The following is an 18430-nucleotide window of genomic DNA, read 5'->3' as shown; positions in this document are numbered from 1 at the left end:
AGGAGCCCTGCAATGAGCCAGAAGGGGAGTTGTCAAGTGTTGGTGAGACAACAGCAACTTCAAGTGCAGAGGAATCAGGAAGTGAATATATGCCGTCGAGTGATGAAGGTGACAGCTCATTAGAGCGAAGTGTTGTGACTGAAGTACCTCGTAGAGAACCAAGCACACGAGTTAGAAAACCACCTGAATTTTACAATTGTCATTGTCAGAGTGTCCGCGCTACAGAAAATGAGCCTACAACATACAAAGAGGCAATGACCCGACATGATGCTGACAAGTGGTCTGAAGCTATAAAGCGAGAAATGAAGACATTGGAAGATAATGACACTTGGAAAGTAGTGAATGATCCAGGAAGTGAGAAAGTGATCAGCAGTAAGTGGGTGTTTAAGATTAAAAGTGGTAACAAGGACACTCCGCAATACAAAGCCAGGTTAGTTGCTAGGGGGTTCGAACAAGATGACATATTAGATTTAAATGACATTTATGCCCCAGTTGCCAAATTGTCAACTCTTAGGTTGTTTGTAGCAATTGCAACTAAACTTAAATTACCTATAATTCAGATGGATGTGACAGGTGCCTTTTTATATGGTAAAATAAATGAGAATGTGTATGTTAGCCTGCCAGAAGGTGCCTATGAGGGTAGTAAAACTATTGTGAAACTAAATAAGTCTCTTTATGGGCTTAAGAGCTCACCAAAATGTTGGAATGAAACATTTAATTCTGTAATGGTTAAAGACGGATTTACTAGGTCAAGTTGTGACTCTTGCCTGTATACAAAATGCAATAAAACCAGCCAAACATATCTGTTGCTATATGTAGACGATTTGTTAATTTTTGGGTCTAATGAAAATGAAGTAGAACAACTTAAAACCAAATTAAATAAAGAATTCAAAATGAAAGACCTAGGGCTAGTGTCAGATTACTTAGGTATTAATATAAAACAAAATGTGCAAACAGGCATTACTGAACTGAGTCAAAAGACTTATTTGGAAAATGTACTTAAAAGGTTCAAGATGGAAAGTTGTAAACCTATGTTGACGCCAATAGATGTGAATATTAACAGTAAAATATTTGAGGCTGATAGTGGCACTGTAGATAAAAATATTGAACAGACATGTAGACAAATTATAGGCTGTCTTATGTATGCAGTGTCCGGTACTAGGCCTGACCTATGTTATGCTGTCTCATTGTTGAGTAGATATCAAAAGTGTGCAAATGACATATTATTGACATCATTAAAAAGGGTCCTAAGATATGTCAAACATACTCTAGATTATAAATTGGTATATAAATGTGAAAATGATGTTTTAGAGGGATTCTGTGATGCAGACTGGGGTGGTGATCTCAAAGATAGAAAATCCACCACAGGCTACTTGTTTAAATTTTCAAATTGTCTGATATCTTGGAGTTCAAAGAAACAAGTATCAGTCAGTTTATCCTCAACGGAATCTGAGTATGTTGCAATTAGTGTTGCGGCCAGCGAAGCCTGTTGGTTGATAAATCTGTTAAATGATTTTGGGATTAATAGTGTATGTCCAGTGAACATATATTGTGATAACCAGTCAGCCATTTCAGTTGCTTGCACAGACACTGTTAAGCGCCTGAAACATGTTGACATTCGATACCACTTTATTAAAGAGTTGGTTAAGAATAATAAATTAACTTTGAAATATGTTAGAACTAGTGATCAACCAGCAGACATGCTCACTAAAGCCCTAAGCAGGGAGTTGCTCACACGGTTTCTTGTGATGTGTGGTATGCATAACATTTAAGTTTGTTTTTAATGTATTTGTGGAGAATACTTATTAAGTTTTTAAAGTGTAATTACATTGAGAAGGGGTGTTAGAAATATAGCAATGTAATTGCACCTTTGTGGTGGTTTATTATTTGTGTCCTTGACATGTAGTTTTTAAAATAGACTTCCGGCTTCCGGCATTCGGCTCTAATGTCACTCGTGTCTAACTCTTGCTAAGATGAGTAATATGTAATGGCGATTCTAATATAAAATAAAACTCACATATTCAATATAAACTGTTTTCTTTATTTAATTTCATCACATGCCTCATAAAACCATGTATACTACCATAGAGAAAAAATACATAGAGTGCTCACTCCATACATCAGTTTTATGATACTACACAATAAAATAAAACATAAATTACAAATCAACTGTTTATTTCGTAATTTGTAAACCTCTACATTATTAACCTACAGATCTAGATACATTAATATGGCACATAAGAGAAATCAAGATTTACATTAAAATAACGAATATAATATTAAATAAATGTATAAAATTAGGTACAAATTATTTTCTTCAATATTATGCAATAGCATCTAAATTATTTACTTAGTTGTATAATGTCTCATCTTGACTTATATCTTAAGACTTCGTCACACAGGTGCTTTTTCAGGCGTGGCGTGAGCATTTTATATGTAAAAGCGGTGCGCCCCTATCACGCCGCGCCCGGAAAACGCGCCTGTGTGACGAAGCCTGTAATATGATAAGCGTAGCTTGCTTGCCATTACCAATTTACCACCTTTACTGCCAGCAATTAGCTTGTAATAAATTTAGATGGGGTCTTTCAACCCCATCCTGCAGTGAACTTATCAAGATGTTAGCGAGGTGTGTTAACACATTCAGTGCCGAAACCCGACTATCGGGTATTTTATGATTTCGTTCCCAGGCCGGACTATTGACGGATTGTGGTATATATATATTTATTTATTTAAGCCTTTATTTTTCCTTAAATAGTTTTACATAATAAAAGTTTTCTAATAATATTGTTGTTTATTTTACTATATTAAGGACCCCTGTCGGTATAGGCCTCCTCCATATCTTTCCACCTTTCTCGGTCTTTAGCCTTGATTAGCCAATTTTCTCCAGCTGTGGCTATGATATCCCTGGACCATCTTGTTATGGGTTTTCCCGTTTTCCTTTTGCCATGGGGTCCTGGCCACTTTGTGACTGTGATGTTGGTCCATCTGTCATCTGTCAGTCGGGGTTGTGGTACTACACCTTTATATGAAGAAATGTTTGTGGCCTGGCGCGGATGTCTTGTTTGGCTGGGTGGCAATGAATGTGTTAATGCACAATAGTCCACTTTGAAGGCTTATCACATTTTCCTTTATCTGGACACAATCGGTTAAAAGTGGTTTTACTGTCAAACCCTAAGATCTCTCGTTCTTCTTGAATGCGGAATGTAAAAGTACTTTCATGAGTTCCTATAAAATATGAACTCCGGGAACATATTATTTGTTCTATTATCGCTATTCCCCCGTCTCCATGTAATTCTATATCTGTATGAGTAGGTATGTATAGAAAAGGCTTATAATTAAGTATTTTTAATTGCTCTTCCAGTTTTTCTATTTCCGATTTAAATGCATCTGTAGCTATGAATATTTTGTAAATATTTAAATTGTTGTTTTTGATTGCTTCGTCTATTTGTTTAGCCGTACCCTCAATAGATGGGGCAAAGTCTTTTCTGCCGTAAATAAAGTCTTGCCGTCTCCAGTGTATGCTTAAATATGTGGAGCATTTTGTAGTATCACAATTCAAGTTATCTGCCATATATTTTGATGCCATTTTAATGAGTTTATTGTTGAATTTCATGCTCCATCTACAGTCCCAAAAACTTTTAGTTCCATAAGAGTCGTGTAACGGTATTTCTCCGTGTGAAAACATAATTTTTTTGTCCTTCAGATGGAGTTGTACTAGCTCCCATAGTTTGGAAATTTTCCCTTGAAATTTAACGCAAACCTTCTCTTTCACGGTTATATTGTTGTAGCCCCAAAAACCTTCGTAGTAACAGTCGTCTTTACTAATTTCCCACTTTTCTTTAAAATAGCCACCTTCAAACGCGTCTTCGTAGTTTTGGAGTACATACAATCTGTCAATAGTTAGCTTGGGAGTTCTACTCATCACCTCATACATTTCAGTTACAGGGGCGTACGATTTGAGAGAGTTTAAGTCGAAAAAAGAGCCCCATGGAGTCGGTTTGCGTGATATTTTCCAATGGTATAAATGATACCAAGGTGGCAAAACTAGCTGCCAGTCCTTCCGTTTTCCATGTTTCTGGGCTTCGGCAAGCATTATAGCGAATCTCATGTACACATCGCGACGTAAATTGAAGCCTTCTGGTGGATTTACATCGTAGAAAATTAGTTTTTGTTCGTCTACGTTGAGATCGCAACTTTTTGAGGAAGCATCACAGTAGCCTGAGTCTTGGGCAGCAGCAAATAGCAGATTTATGAAGAAGACGCAAATAAACACCATTTTATACTACTATGTACTAATTTAATTCACAGTAAAAAACTAAATTACTGTAAACAATTTACTTGATGGTTATGTTATCTTTTTTTAAATGTGAAAGGTCACTGTCAGTTTTGTTTGCTTCGTTCGGAAACAGAATAGAAGTTGAAAAAAAAAGTCAAATCGCCAAGTCTTGGCGACTTTGAAGTGTATACCCCGCATAAGTATTACAAAAATACTTGTGCCTTATCTGTGGCAAAATAGATGGCAACACCTAAAATCTGATGTCATTCTTGTCTGTTGAAAGCTGCTCGAATGTGGATTTTCACAAAACAAATCAATAAATAAGACTGTAATTTAGTTGTAATTAGTGAAAATGGAGTTAAATGATGTTATAGTCAACCAGCCCGTCGTTATAGACAACGTAATAATCCATATAATGATACTTTTACAACTTTTTTGACCACGAACATTTTGCTTTTATTTTACGTTAATTTCGCTTTTAATTTCGTTAACAGAGGGTTTCTATTATAAATATACATTCTTAAATTTCCTTTAATAATATAGTAAACAAATGCTTCCAGTGTTTTCATGAGTTTATAGTCCGAAATGAGTCATTAGTCATTATACGTTGCCATGTCCATAAATGTTTGATGCTAATCCCTTTGCCGGTTGCCAGGGCTCTGGTGTCATCAAAGCAGGCTTCGCTGGCGACCAGATACCAAAATGCAGATTCCCGAATTAGTAAGTAAATTTATTATTTTCATGGAATTTTATTTACATCGAAGAAAAATTTACATAGTACTTAGTGCATATAAAAAGTTATTAAAACAGGCAGTGGCGTAGCCTGAACTAATCTAGTCGGAGGCCCTTTTCCTTAAATGTGCATTCCCAAGATGATAATAAGGGTTGGCTTCCGCAAGGCCCCTTTTTGGAGAGGGCCCACTTTGCCCACGCCTAGCTACGCCACTTTAAACAGGAGACTAAACTAGCATAGATCAATAAGTACCCAGGTAAATCAACTTTTTCTTGTCACTCGTTGCCATGGTTACATTCTCCTGGGTCACTCTTTAAAAACCTGATTTTTTAGGCATTTAAATTCACCAAACACCTTTTTTGTGATACTGCTGTTCTAAGCCTTAGATATTATGGAAGAGCGGGGAAGACCCTAACAGAAGACTGTTACAAGTATTTTATACTTACTAGAAGACTCCAACCTTTACAACTGTACCCTCTTTGTTAACAAATAAACATTTTTCATTTTAATTTTCACTCATAAAGCCTTTCTATTTGAGGGCAGAAGAAGGTGGTGTACAATGTTGTCTAACAAACTATGCTTATTGTCTCTTGGCTGACCGGACAAAATAACAACAAGAAATAGTTGATCCACCCATCCCTTCAATGTTCATGTATCAGACAAAATGACAGCTTCTGAAGAATACAGATAAAATGTTAGCCATTACATTTAATTTTGCTAACCTTCTTTAGCATCGGCCGACCAAAGCACATCCGTGTGATGGCGGGCGCGCTAGAAGGCGAATTATTCGTGGGGCCCCGCGCCGAGGAGCACCGGGGGCTGCTCAGCATCAAGTACCCTATGGAACACGGAATTGTGACCGATTGGAATGATATGGAGCGAGTGTGGAACTACATTTACAGCAAGGTTAGTGACGTCAGTGTTTAAAGGAAACTTGCTACCTTTGCACTGTTTTGATTGGAACAAAGTACCAATACCGATACGATATACGGCCCGCCTCCCTGGCTATTTTATATGTAATATTGACAAACATTACTAAAAACTGACTATTAGAAAATTAAATAAATTGTATTGTAGATTTTTTATGTTTGACATTGTAATATGCAAGAAATAAAAGGCTTTTTTATTTTATTTTATTTATTGACAAACAACAATGTCTGACAAAGTCATAATAATTAACAAAGTGCGGCCCGCGTCACCTACGTTAGCTACTATGTGGCCCTTGGCTGCTTGCCGACCGCTGCACTAGATAATATTCACCATGTACAGTCACTGCAATAATATCTGACACCATCTTATTTGTAGAGCCATAAGAGCGTGTCACATATTTTTTCGGCCTTTGTTGTGTCACATATTATTTCAGGTGACTGTACAGTATATTTTCGGATGGATATTCCGCAGGAAGACGAAATACCTACGATTATAGCATTTCTTCTAACATATTTCTCATTTACCAGGACCAACTGTCGACGTTCTCGGAGGAGCACCCGGTGCTCTTGACGGAGGCGCCCCTGAACCCGCGCCGGAACCGCGAGAAGGCTGCCGAGGTGTTCTTCGAGACGTTCAACGTGCCCGCGCTGTTCCTGAGCATGCAGGCCGTGCTCAGCTTGTAAGTACATATAAGAGAAATCTAATATTTTCAACCATAGAAAAGTTAAAAACGCCTTTTTTTAGTATTTACTTCATTTGTGACCCCTAAAGATACATGCTTGGATGGGCATATAAACGATTATAGTTTTATTTTTACATAATAAAAATTTATAAATCTTTATCATTTTAAGGTTTGCATAACCTGCAAAAACAAAATGATTTAATATCAAAACAAATTCAACTCTATTATCTAATACCATTGATTCAAATTCGATTGTCAATGTTCCTTGTACGGTGGGCCGCTAGAGGTTAAACTAAAACAATCTACAATAAAACTCCTTTCCTCAATGGGGTTGGCAACTGTCAAAGGTTTTACCCCTTTTTCTATGAGATATTGACATTCACAATTCTAGGGATTGACAGGGCAAGCTATGATGGCGCCATCTGCTAAATACTTCGACCAGCCAGCCCCATTATTGTAATCTTTTTTAGGGTTCCGTACCCAAAGGGTAAAAACGGGACCCTATTACTAAGACTCCGCTGTCCGTACGTCCGTCCGTCCGTCCGTCCGTCTGTCACCAGGCTGTATCTCACGAACCGTGATAGCTAGACAGTTGAAATTTTCACAGATGATGTATTTCTGTTGCCGCTATAACAACAAATACTAAAAACAGATTAAAATAAAGATTTAAGTGGGGCCCCCATACAACAAACGTGATTTTTGACCGAAGTTAAGCAACGTCGGGCGAGGTCAGTACTTGGATGGGTGACCGTTTTTTTTGCTTGTTTTGCTCTATTTTTTGTTGATGGTGCGGAACCCTCCGTGCGCGAGTCCGACTCGAACTTGGCCGGTTTTTTTGTCCAGATACGCCACGGGGCGCACCACGGGCGTGGTGCTGGATTCCGGCGACGGCGTCACGCACGCCGTGCCCATCTACGAGGGCTTCGCCATTCCGCACTCCATCATGCGGGTCGACGTGGCCGGCCGAGACGCCACCAGATACTTGAGGTACGACTAATATATGAGGAATAGTGACGGACCTAGACTTCGTCCCTGTGGGAGTCCGAAACTAAAACGAGACTCGTTACTTTTTCAACCGCTATTTCTGACGTGCTGTCTGTTTGTGAGAGATCTTATGAAACTTCTTAGCGCTGAACTGCCGTAGGTATACCGACGCCTTAACACAGTATTAAAGAAAAAATCGGCGTTGAGACAGTATCAAAGGCCTTAGCCAAGACAAGGAAGGTATGTACCATCTGGACTGTGGTGATTGGTCTATATACGCCGTGCCCATCTACGAGGGCTTCGCCGTGCCGCACTCCATCATGCGGGTCGACGTGGCCGGCCGAGACGCCACCAGATACTTGAGGTACGAGGAATATATGAGGAATAGTGACGGACCTAGACTTCGTCCCTGTGGGAGTCCGAAACTAAAACGAGACTCGTTACTTTTCAATCGCTATTTCTAATGTGCTGTCTGTTTGTGAGAGATCTTATGAAACTTCTTAGCGCTGAACTGCCGTAGGTATACCGACGCCTTAACACAGTATTAAAGAAAAAATCGGCGTTGAAACAGTATCAAAGGCCTTAGCCAAGACAAGGAAGGTATGTACCATCTGGACTGTGGTGGTTGGTCTATATACGCCGCGCCCATCTACGAGGGCTTCGCCGTGCCGCACTCCATCATGCGGGTCGACGTGGCCGGCCGAGACGCCACCAGATACTTGAGGTACGAGGAATATATGAGGAATAGTGACGGACCTAGACTTCGTCCCTGTGGGAGTCCGAAACTAAAACGAGACTCGTTACTTTTCAATCGCTATTTCTAATGTGCTGTCTCTTTGTGAGAGATCTTATGAAACTTCTTAGCGCTGAACTGCCGTAGGTATACCGACGCCTTAACACAGTATTAAAGAAAAAATCGGCGTTGAGACAGTATCAAAGGCCTTAGCCAAGACAAGGAAGGTATGTACCATCTGGACTGTAGTGATTGGTCTATATACACCTTGCCCATTTACAAGGGCTTCGCCATGCTGCACTCCATCATGCGGGTCGACGTGGCAGGCCGAGACGCCACCAGATACTTGAGGTATAGTGTTGGTCCAAGAATAGTTCCCTGGGGCACTCCAAAGCTTAAAGGCAACCTGTATTTAATTTTTCGCTGTTTCTGACGTTCTGTGCTGAGATTGTAAGATTTTTTTTAAACAATTTAGCGCATGAATTTGAAATACAGACGCCTTAACACATTTGGCGTTGAGACAGTATCGAAGGGCTTAGCCAAGACAAGGAAGGTATGTACCATCTCGACTGTGGTGATTGGTCTATATACGCCATGCCCATCTACGAGGGCTTCGCCGTGCCGCACTCCATCATGCGGGTCGACGAGGCCGGCCGAGACGCCACCAGATACTTGAGGTACGAGTAATATATGAGGAATAGTGACGGACCTAGACTTCGTCCCTGTGGGAGTCCGAAACTAAAACGCGATTCGTTACTTTTTCAACCGCTATTTCTGACGTGCTATCTGTTTGTGAGAGATCTTATGAAACTTCTTAGCGCTGAACTGCCGTAGGTATACCGACGCCTTAACACAGTATTAAAGAAAAAATCGGCGTTGAAACAGTATCAAAGGCCTTAGCCAAGACAAGGAAGGTATGTACCATCTGGACTGTGGTGGTTGGTCTATATACGCCGCGCCCATCTACGAGGGCTTCGCCGTGCCGCACTCCATCATGCGGGTCGACGTGGCCGGCCGAGACGCCACCAGATACTTGAGGTACGAGGAATATATGAGGAATAGTGACGGACCTAGACTTCGTCCCTGTGGGAGTCCGAAACTAAAACGAGACTCGTTACTTTTCAATCGCTATTTCTAATGTGCTGTCTGTTTGTGAGAGATCTTATGAAACTTCTTAGCGCTGAACTGCCGTAGGTATACCGACGCCTTAACACAGTATTAAAGAAAAAATCGGCGTTGAGACAGTATCAAAGGCCTTAGCCAAGACAAGGAAGGTATGTACCATCTGGACTGTAGTGATTGGTCTATATACACCTTGCCCATTTACAAGGGCTTCGCCATGCTGCACTCCATCATGCGGGTCGACGTGGCAGGCCGAGACGCCACCAGATACTTGAGGTATAGTGTTGGTCCAAGAATAGTTCCCTGGGGCACTCCAAAGCTTAAAGGCAACCTGTATTTAATTTTTCGCTGTTTCTGACGTTCTGTGCTGAGATTGTAAGATTTTTTTTAAACAATTTAGCGCATGAATTTGAAATACAGACGCCTTAACACATTTGGCGTTGAGACAGTATCGAAGGGCTTAGCCAAGACAAGGAAGGTATGTACCATCTCGACTGTGGTGATTGGTCTATATACGCCATGCCCATCTACGAGGGCTTCGCCGTGCCGCACTCCATCATGCGGGTCGACGAGGCCGGCCGAGACGCCACCAGATACTTGAGGTACGAGTAATATATGAGGAATAGTGACGGACCTAGACTTCGTCCCTGTGGGAGTCCGAAACTAAAACGCGATTCGTTACTTTTTCAACCGCTATTTCTGACGTGCTATCTGTTTGTGAGAGATCTTATGAAACTTCTTAGCGCTGAACTGCCGTAGGTATACCGACGCCTTAACACAGTATTAAAGAAAAAATCGGCGTTGAAACAGTATCAAAGGCCTTAGCCAAGACAAGGAAGGTATGTACCATCTGGACTGTGGTGGTTGGTCTATATACGCCGCGCCCATCTACGAGGGCTTCGCCATGCCGCACTCCATCATGCGGGTCGACGTGGCCGGCCGAGACGCCACCAGATACTTGAGGTACGAGGAATATATGAGGAATAGTGACGGACCTAGACTTCGTCCCTGTGGGAGTCCGAAACTAAAACGAGACTCGTTACTTTTCAATCGCTATTTCTAATGTGCTGTCTGTTTGTGAGAGATCTTATGAAACTTCTTAGCGCTGAACTGCCGTAGGTATACCGACGCCTTAACACAGTATTAAAGAAAAAATCGGCGTTGAAACAGTATCAAAGGCCTTAGCCAAGACAAGGAAGGTATGTACCATCTGGACTGTGGTGGTTGGTCTATATACGCCGCGCCCATCTACGAGGGCTTCGCCGTGCCGCACTCCATCATGCGGGTCGACGTGGCCGGCCGAGACGCCACCAGATACTTGAGGTACGAGGAATATATGAGGAATAGTGACGGACCTAGACTTCGTCCCTGTGGGAGTCCGAAACTAAAACGAGACTCGTTACTTTTCAATCGCTATTTCTAATGTGCTGTCTGTTTGTGAGAGATCTTATGAAACTTCTTAGCGCTGAACTGCCGTAGGTATACCGACGCCTTAACACAGTATTAAAGAAAAAATCGGCGTTGAGACAGTATCAAAGGCCTTAGCCAAGACAAGGAAGGTATGTACCATCTGGACTGTAGTGATTGGTCTATATACACCTTGCCCATTTACAAGGGCTTCGCCATGCTGCACTCCATCATGCGGGTCGACGTGGCAGGCCGAGACGCCACCAGATACTTGAGGTATAGTGTTGGTCCAAGAATAGTTCCCTGGGGCACTCCAAAGCTTAAAGGCAACCTGTATTTAATTTTTCGCTGTTTCTGACGTTCTGTGCTGAGATTGTAAGATTTTTTAAACAATTTAGCGCATGAATTTGAAATACAGACGCCTTAACACATTTGGCGTTGAGACAGTATCGAAGGGCTTAGCCAAGACAAGGAAGGTATGTACCATCTCGACTGTGGTGATTGGTCTATATACGCCATGCCCATCTACGAGGGCTTCGCCATGCCGCACTCCATCATGCGGGTCGACGAGGCCGGCCGAGACGCCACCAGATACTTGAGGTACGAGTAATATATGAGGAATAGTGACGGACCTAGACTTCGTCCCTGTGGGAGTCCGAAGCTAAAACGAGACTCGTTACTTTTTCAACCGCTATTTCTGACGTGCTGTCTGTTTGTGAGAGATCTTATGAAACTTCTTAGCGCATGAACGTGAAATACCGACGCCAAAACACATTTTTAAAGAAAAAATCGGCGTTGAGACAGTATCAAAGGGCTTAGCCAAGACAAGCAAGGTATGTACAGTCACCACCCGTGATTGTTACGCCATTTAGGGTCCTAGCTAAATTGGTTGTTCCATACTTACGCTATGGAATGCCAATTTAGCTAGAACCCTAAATGGCGTAACAATCACGGAGCGTGACTGTACCATCTGGACTGTGGTGATTGGTTTATATACGCCGTGCCGATCTACGAGGTTTTCGCCATGCCGCATTCCATCATAAGAATTGACGTAGCAGATCGGGACGCCAATAGATACTTGAGGTATAATGTTTGTCCAAGGATGCTTCCCTGTGGGACACCAAAGTTGAAGCGCTGCTTTTTCTGGTGATGATATATGTATGCAAACAGAAGCGAAGTCAGCAACATCCACACGATGTTGCTGACTTCGCTTCTGAAGAAAAAAAAGATTTGACTTTGCTCATAAGGTTAGAGATGTATGCGGGTTAAAGTTGCAAGCTCTTGCAATGATGTTACTAACATTTCAGGTACAGTGCATGACAGTACTTTACTAAGCCCCACTTGCACCATCCTACTAACCCGCGGTTTAGGGGTTAAATCATTAACCTAGTGTCAAATTGTACTGGTAACCATGGTCACTCCAGGTTTAACCTGCTAACCCCGAGTTAGTGGAATAGTGCAAGTGGGCCTAAGGTGCTTATAATACATCAACACTTGAAATTAATGATATGTTTAAAAAATTATTTTTTGAAATCCCTAACAGATGTATAATTTACCGGTCTGCTTCCGATTTTGCTAAATTTTAAAGCCCTAAAAGTTTTTAAAATATTATTAATAATAACGAAAAATTACTTAAGACGAAATATTAATAAAAAAAAACATAATAATAATATTCTTTATTTCAGACCAGGTCCATAATTATACATTTAAATTAAATTTAAATTAAATTAGATTAAATTAAATTACATTAGATTAAATTTAATTTACAAATTTACATACAGTATATTGGCTTGCCTGTCAGTACATGTATCATATGGCAATGGTTTATGTACTGACAGTCAAACCTTGACGCAAATGCCCTCAGGATAATGCTAGAGCTGTCCCGCACCCTACGCGACAGGGATGTGCACCGCTTCCGCATTGTGGTGTAGAAACAGTCTACCCTAGCAACTAATCTAAACTACCTACTAAACTATTTATTTTATTTTATTTATTTTCTTTATTGGGGAAAAAAACGTTAAGATGAAGCAAAGTTTGAGGAAAGTTAGAGGAAGTACATAATGCATCATAACAGTAAGTTTACTTTACGTTTGAAATTTGCACGATTATTGTTGTTGTTATTGTATAACTAGCTAGTATTAATGTACATTCCAGGCTCCTCTTGCGGAAAGAAGGCGTGAACCTGCGCACTTCAGCCGAGCTGGAGATCGTGAAGGCTATCAAGGAACGCGCGTGCTACCTCTCCCCCAATCCTCTTAAAGAGGAAACTTTAGACACGGAGAGAGCGCAGTACACTCTGCCCGACGGAACACAGCTAGAGGTAAAAAGCGGCCAAGTGCGAGTCGGACTCGCCCATGAAGGGTATTTAGGCGATTTATGACGTATTAAAAAAAAACTACTTACTAGATCTCGTTCAAACCAATTTTCGGTGGAAGTTTACACGGTAATGTACATCATATATTTTTTTTAGTTTTATCATTCTGTTATTTTAGAAGTTACAGGGGGGGGGACACACATTTTACCACTTTGGAAGTGTCTCTCGCGCAAACTATTCAGTTTAGAAAAAAATGATATTAGAAACCTCAATATCATTTTTGAAGACCTATCCATAGATACCCCACACGTATAGGTTTGATGAAAAAAAAATTTTTGAGTTTCAGTTCTAAGTATAGGGAACCCCAAAAATTTATTGTTTTTTTTCTATTTTTGTGTGAAAATCTTAATGCGGTTCACAGAATACATCTACTTACCAAGTTTCAACAGTATAGTTCTTATAGTTTCGGAGAAAAGTGACTGTGACATACACGGACAGACAGACAGACAGACATGACGAATCTATAAGGGTTCCGTTTTTTGCCATTTGGCTACGGAACCCTAAAAATGGGTCTCTATCGTTTCCCAAATAGTCTTAAGCCATAATGTATTGTTTGCCCGAATTTTCGTTAGTCATAATTCTTTTGGTTCAGAAACGTGTCACTTTTCAGGATTGCCATAAAACAAACCTAACCTAACATATCTATAGGATAACCTAACGAAAATCCTGAAATGTTAACGGTTTCAGTTTTACTAATGATGAATGAAACAATAATGATAGGTGAAAATTAAAAAAAAATCATAACTCCGAAAATACGAAAAATCGCGGAACATACATGGGGGTGATCCAGATAGCCCTCTAGGTCCTCTACCTCCCAGCTTCAGTATATCACTACTTCTTGGGACACCCTGTATGTATTGTGTTGTCCACAGATCGGTCCGGCTCGGTTCCGGGCACCAGAGGTGTTGTTCCGGCCTGATCTCATCGGAGAGGAGTGCGAAGGTGAGAGATGCTAAATATGTATATATGAATACATGTATTTGTTTTACTGTATATAGAAACCCTTGAAACAGTTAAATACTTCTAAAAAACTTCAAAAAATTGATTGTAGGTAATACACAAAAACATTTTCAGGGGTGCAAAGATTATCCTAAGTATGTACAATTGACAAAGTGTAGGTACCTAAGCTAAGAAATATATTATGTCAGGTTGCTCTAGTTCCTACACTAGGCTCAGCCTGTCTCGTAGGTAACCCAGACTCAAGTCAGTTTATACAATACAATATGTAAGTAATATTACAAACGCTAACTTACTGACTTTAGTTGTGTCTGTACTTTGAGGCTATATATAATATTCCGGCTTTGTATTCCGGAGTATCTATTTAATATATTACTTTGACTTACCAATGAGTTCCGGCTCGTACCAATGAGTTTTTCGGAACTTACATACGAAATATCATTTGACATTTACCAGTCGCTTTTCGGTGAAGGAAAACATCGTGAGGAAACCGGACTAATCCTAATACGGGCCTAGTTTACCCTCTGGGTTGGAAGGTCAGATGGCAGTCGCTATAGTAAAAACTAGTGTCTACGCCAATTCTTGGGATTAGTTGCAAAGCGGACCCCAGGCTCCTATGAGCCGTGGCAGAATACCGGGACAACGCGAGGAAGATGATGATTTTTGACTAGAGACATAGAGAAATATAGTAAAACAAGAGTGCTCACTCCATACATCAGTTCAGACTATTAATTTCAGTGTCGACATCTAGCATCGAGTAGCGGAACTATCAGTACTGCTACTTGACAATAGATGTAGCTCCGACCGGAAAATCTTATCTCAACAGCATAAGCCTTTCCGGTCGGTGCTACATCTATTGTCAAGTAGCAGTACTGATAGTTCCGCTACTCGATGCTAGATGCTAATAGTCTTTTTGGTACTAAAACTGATGTATGGAGTGAGCACTCTATGTATTTTTTTCTGTATGCTAGAGATCACTAATACACCATTTCCCTCAGGTCTCCACGAGGTCCTAATGTTCGCCATCCAGAAGTCGGACATGGACCTCCGCAAGGTCCTCTACCAGAACATAGTCCTCTCTGGGGGCTCCACTCTCTTCAGGGGCTTCGGGGACCGCCTGCTGGCTGAGATACGGAGGCTGGCTCCTAAGGATATGAAGATAAGGGTATGTAAAGACATAGAGAAAAAAATACATAGAGTGCTTACTCCATAAATCAGTTTTAGTACCAAAAAGACTATTAGCATCTAGTATCGAGTAGCGGAACTATCAGTACTGCTACTTGACAATAGATGTAGCACCGACCGGAAAGTCTTATGCTGTTGAGATAAGTTTTTCCGGTCGGTGCTACATCTATTGTCAAGTAGCAGTACTGATAGTTCCGCTACTCGATGCGAGATGTAGACACTGAAATTAATAGTCTGAACTGATGTATGGAGTGAGCACTCTTGTCTTACTATATTTCTCTATGGTAAAGAGTTAACTAACCGGCCGTAGAGAAATAAGTAAGGATAGAGTGCGACACTCGTGACATCTGGTGTCAAGTAGCGGTACTAATGAATCCACTACTTGACGCTAGATGTCGACTACGACAATAACCCCCGTTTTGACAGGCGTGGTCATAGAGAAAGAAATACATGGAGTGCTCACTCCATACATCAGTTCAGACTATTAATTTCAGTGTCTACGTCTAGCATCGAGTAGCGGAACTAACAGTACTGCTACTTGACAATAGATGTAGCACCGATCGGAAAGTCTTATCTCAACAGCATAAGACTTTCCGGTCGGTGCTACGTCTATTGTCAAGTAGCAGTACTGATAGTTCCGCTACTCGATGCTAATAGTCTTTTTGGTACTAAAACTGATGTATGGAGTGAGCAATCTATGTATTTTTTTCTCTATGACCATAGAGAAAAATAAAGAAAGAGTGGTAACTGGTGTCAAGTAGCGGTAATGATACTCGTAGTTCCACTACTTGACGTTCGATGTCGACTACGAAATAACCCGCGTTTTGGTAAGAAAACTGATGTATGGAGTTACCACTCTTTCATTATTTATATTTCTCTATACTTTAACTAACCATAGAGAAGAAAGGATAGTGCGACTCTCGTGACATCTGGTGTCGAGTAGCGGTACTAATGAATCCACTACTTGACGCTAGATGTCGACTACGACAATAACCCCCGTTTTGACAGGCGTGGTCAAAGAATGGCGTAGCTCACTCCGCGATTTCGTCGCGTCGCTACAAGTACGTACAAGTACATGCAACCCACACCAATTTTGGTGTCTAGCCATAGTATTTGCCGCGCACCGTATTTTCTTTCCACATGCAACTAATACTCACAAAGACAATACTAACAACCCCAAACACAATTAGGTTGCGTTGTTTTATCACAGAGTTCCTATGGCCACCTCCTGTCTCCATCATCAGATCAGCTCGATGGTACCATAATATTGCATTGTCACCGGACTTACATATGTATACAAAATTTCAGCTTCATCGGAAACCGGAATGTGGGTCAAATTTAACTTGCAAGATTTGTATACAGACAACGGGACAGGTGAAACTAAATAAAAGCTTGTAAAATAGGGAATATTACGCGAAAGTCTGCGAAGGTGGCGCTACTTCCACAATAAATCACAATCTAAGGGTCTACCGCAAGCGAGAGAGTTGAAATTTTGTTATCTAACCTCTCTATCACTCTTGCATATTCGAGCGATAAAGAGGCAGATAGCTGAGTTTTGATTTCGCGTTTCCCGGTAGGCCCAAACAAACCGTCTTGAGGTATCAATGTCATATTTGACTCTGTGAAAACTTGTCAAAAAACAGTTTAAGGTACAGTATGTATAAGTTACTCTATGGTATACTTAAGTCGCTAGTGCTGCACTCTGGCGGCAAAACATTGCAGTAATACTCCCTATTGGGTTAATTTCATATTTATATTAATATTTCGTTTACAGATCTCAGCGCCACAGGAGCGCCTGTACTCCACATGGATAGGGGGTTCGATTCTGGCCTCGCTCGACACCTTCCGCAAGATGTGGGTCTCCAAACGCGAATACGATGAGGAGGGACACCGCGCCGTGCACAGAAAAACGTTCTAATCGTGCTACTCGCCGATAGGTGGCGCTAGTTGTCTTCAACATCTTTATAATCACGCTACTCGATCTTAGATGACGCTAGTAGTATTAACACCTTTCTAATTACGCTATTTGATGACAGGTGGCGCTAGTAGTAATGAACATCTTTCTAAATACGCTATCCGACGATAGGTGGCGCTAGTAATATATAATATCATGTCTAGTCTATTTTTTTATTCGGTAGACTGAAATGACATTTCATAGTATGAACATAAAATGTCATTTCATACTATGAAATGTCATATTAGTCTACCGAATAAAAAAATAGACTTTATATACTGCAATACGAGTCCGTCTGAGATCTGAGCTAACACTGCACAACTTTGACACATATAGGGATTGTAAGTCTGTTACATCAACCAAACGAGAAATAAAATATGTCATATTATAGTTGGTCAAACCAAATTGTCAGTAAATAAGAACAAACAAAACTATACTCATCCTTTTCTTTTGGGTGCTGGTACTAGTGTAAGACAAAGATAGTATGATTCTCTCTATGTTTGAAATGAGACAGTCCTTTGACAAACTATAATTAACTGCAATGCCAAAAAGAACAATTGAATTTCCCATGACAGCTAAATGTTACAAATGTAGAAAAACATTCGTGGGACGAGTTTTCAAAGTTATGTTGTTGAAAGATTCGAAAACCACAGCATTTATTGAATAAACAAAAGTATTAATGAAATTCGTATGAGATAGGTGTTTTATTTTGTGTCATTTCATTTAGGGCTTGCAAATATTCGAAACTTTCAGATATTCGAATATTCGACTTTTTCTGACGACGTATTCGAATATTCGAATAATTATTCGAATATTATAAAAAATAAGAAAAGGAACGAGAAATCAGTTTATTATCGTTTTATTCAAAAGCTTTTATCACATATTGCTAAAACTAAGGATATTTGGCAGAAATCCACTTAATTGACTAGATTTTATCATCCTACTATTTATAAGATGCCCACATTTATAAAAACAAGTAAAACGCCAAAATTATACGTATTTAATATTTCTAGATAATACTTATTATAAATGCGTCGTTGCGTGAAATAATATAACTTTAACCATCCAAACACCTAGGTATGTAAGATATTTT

The 18430-nt window shown here is 40.4% G+C and overlaps 2 protein-coding genes across 2 annotated transcripts; one reads left to right on the top strand and one right to left on the bottom strand.

The window, feature by feature from the left end:
• Positions 1-3085: 3085 nt before the first annotated feature.
• On the bottom strand, positions 3086-4339 carry LOC134659790 (GDP-fucose protein O-fucosyltransferase 2). The gene has a single exon (XM_063515493.1). The coding sequence runs from the start codon at positions 4274-4276 to the stop codon at positions 3086-3088; it is 1191 nt and encodes a 396-aa protein (XP_063371563.1). The 5' UTR covers positions 4277-4339.
• A 151-nt stretch (positions 4340-4490) lies between these two features.
• LOC134659604 (alpha-centractin) lies at positions 4491-17492 on the top strand. The gene is made up of 10 exons (XM_063515281.1): positions 4491-4676; positions 4932-4996; positions 5741-5915; positions 6467-6618; positions 7465-7608; positions 13022-13187; positions 14114-14183; positions 15197-15363; positions 17158-17320; positions 17420-17492. The coding sequence occupies exons 1-9, from the start codon at positions 4629-4631 to the stop codon at positions 17299-17301; spliced, it is 1131 nt and encodes a 376-aa protein (XP_063371351.1). The 5' UTR covers positions 4491-4628; the 3' UTR covers positions 17302-17320; positions 17420-17492.
• The last annotated feature ends 938 nt before the right edge of the window (positions 17493-18430 follow it).

This window comes from Cydia amplana, chromosome 25, assembly GCF_948474715.1.
Source record: "Cydia amplana chromosome 25, ilCydAmpl1.1, whole genome shotgun sequence".
Classification (NCBI taxonomy): Eukaryota; Metazoa; Arthropoda; class Insecta; order Lepidoptera; family Tortricidae; genus Cydia; species Cydia amplana.
This window is presented reverse-complemented; position numbering and strand designations above follow the sequence as displayed.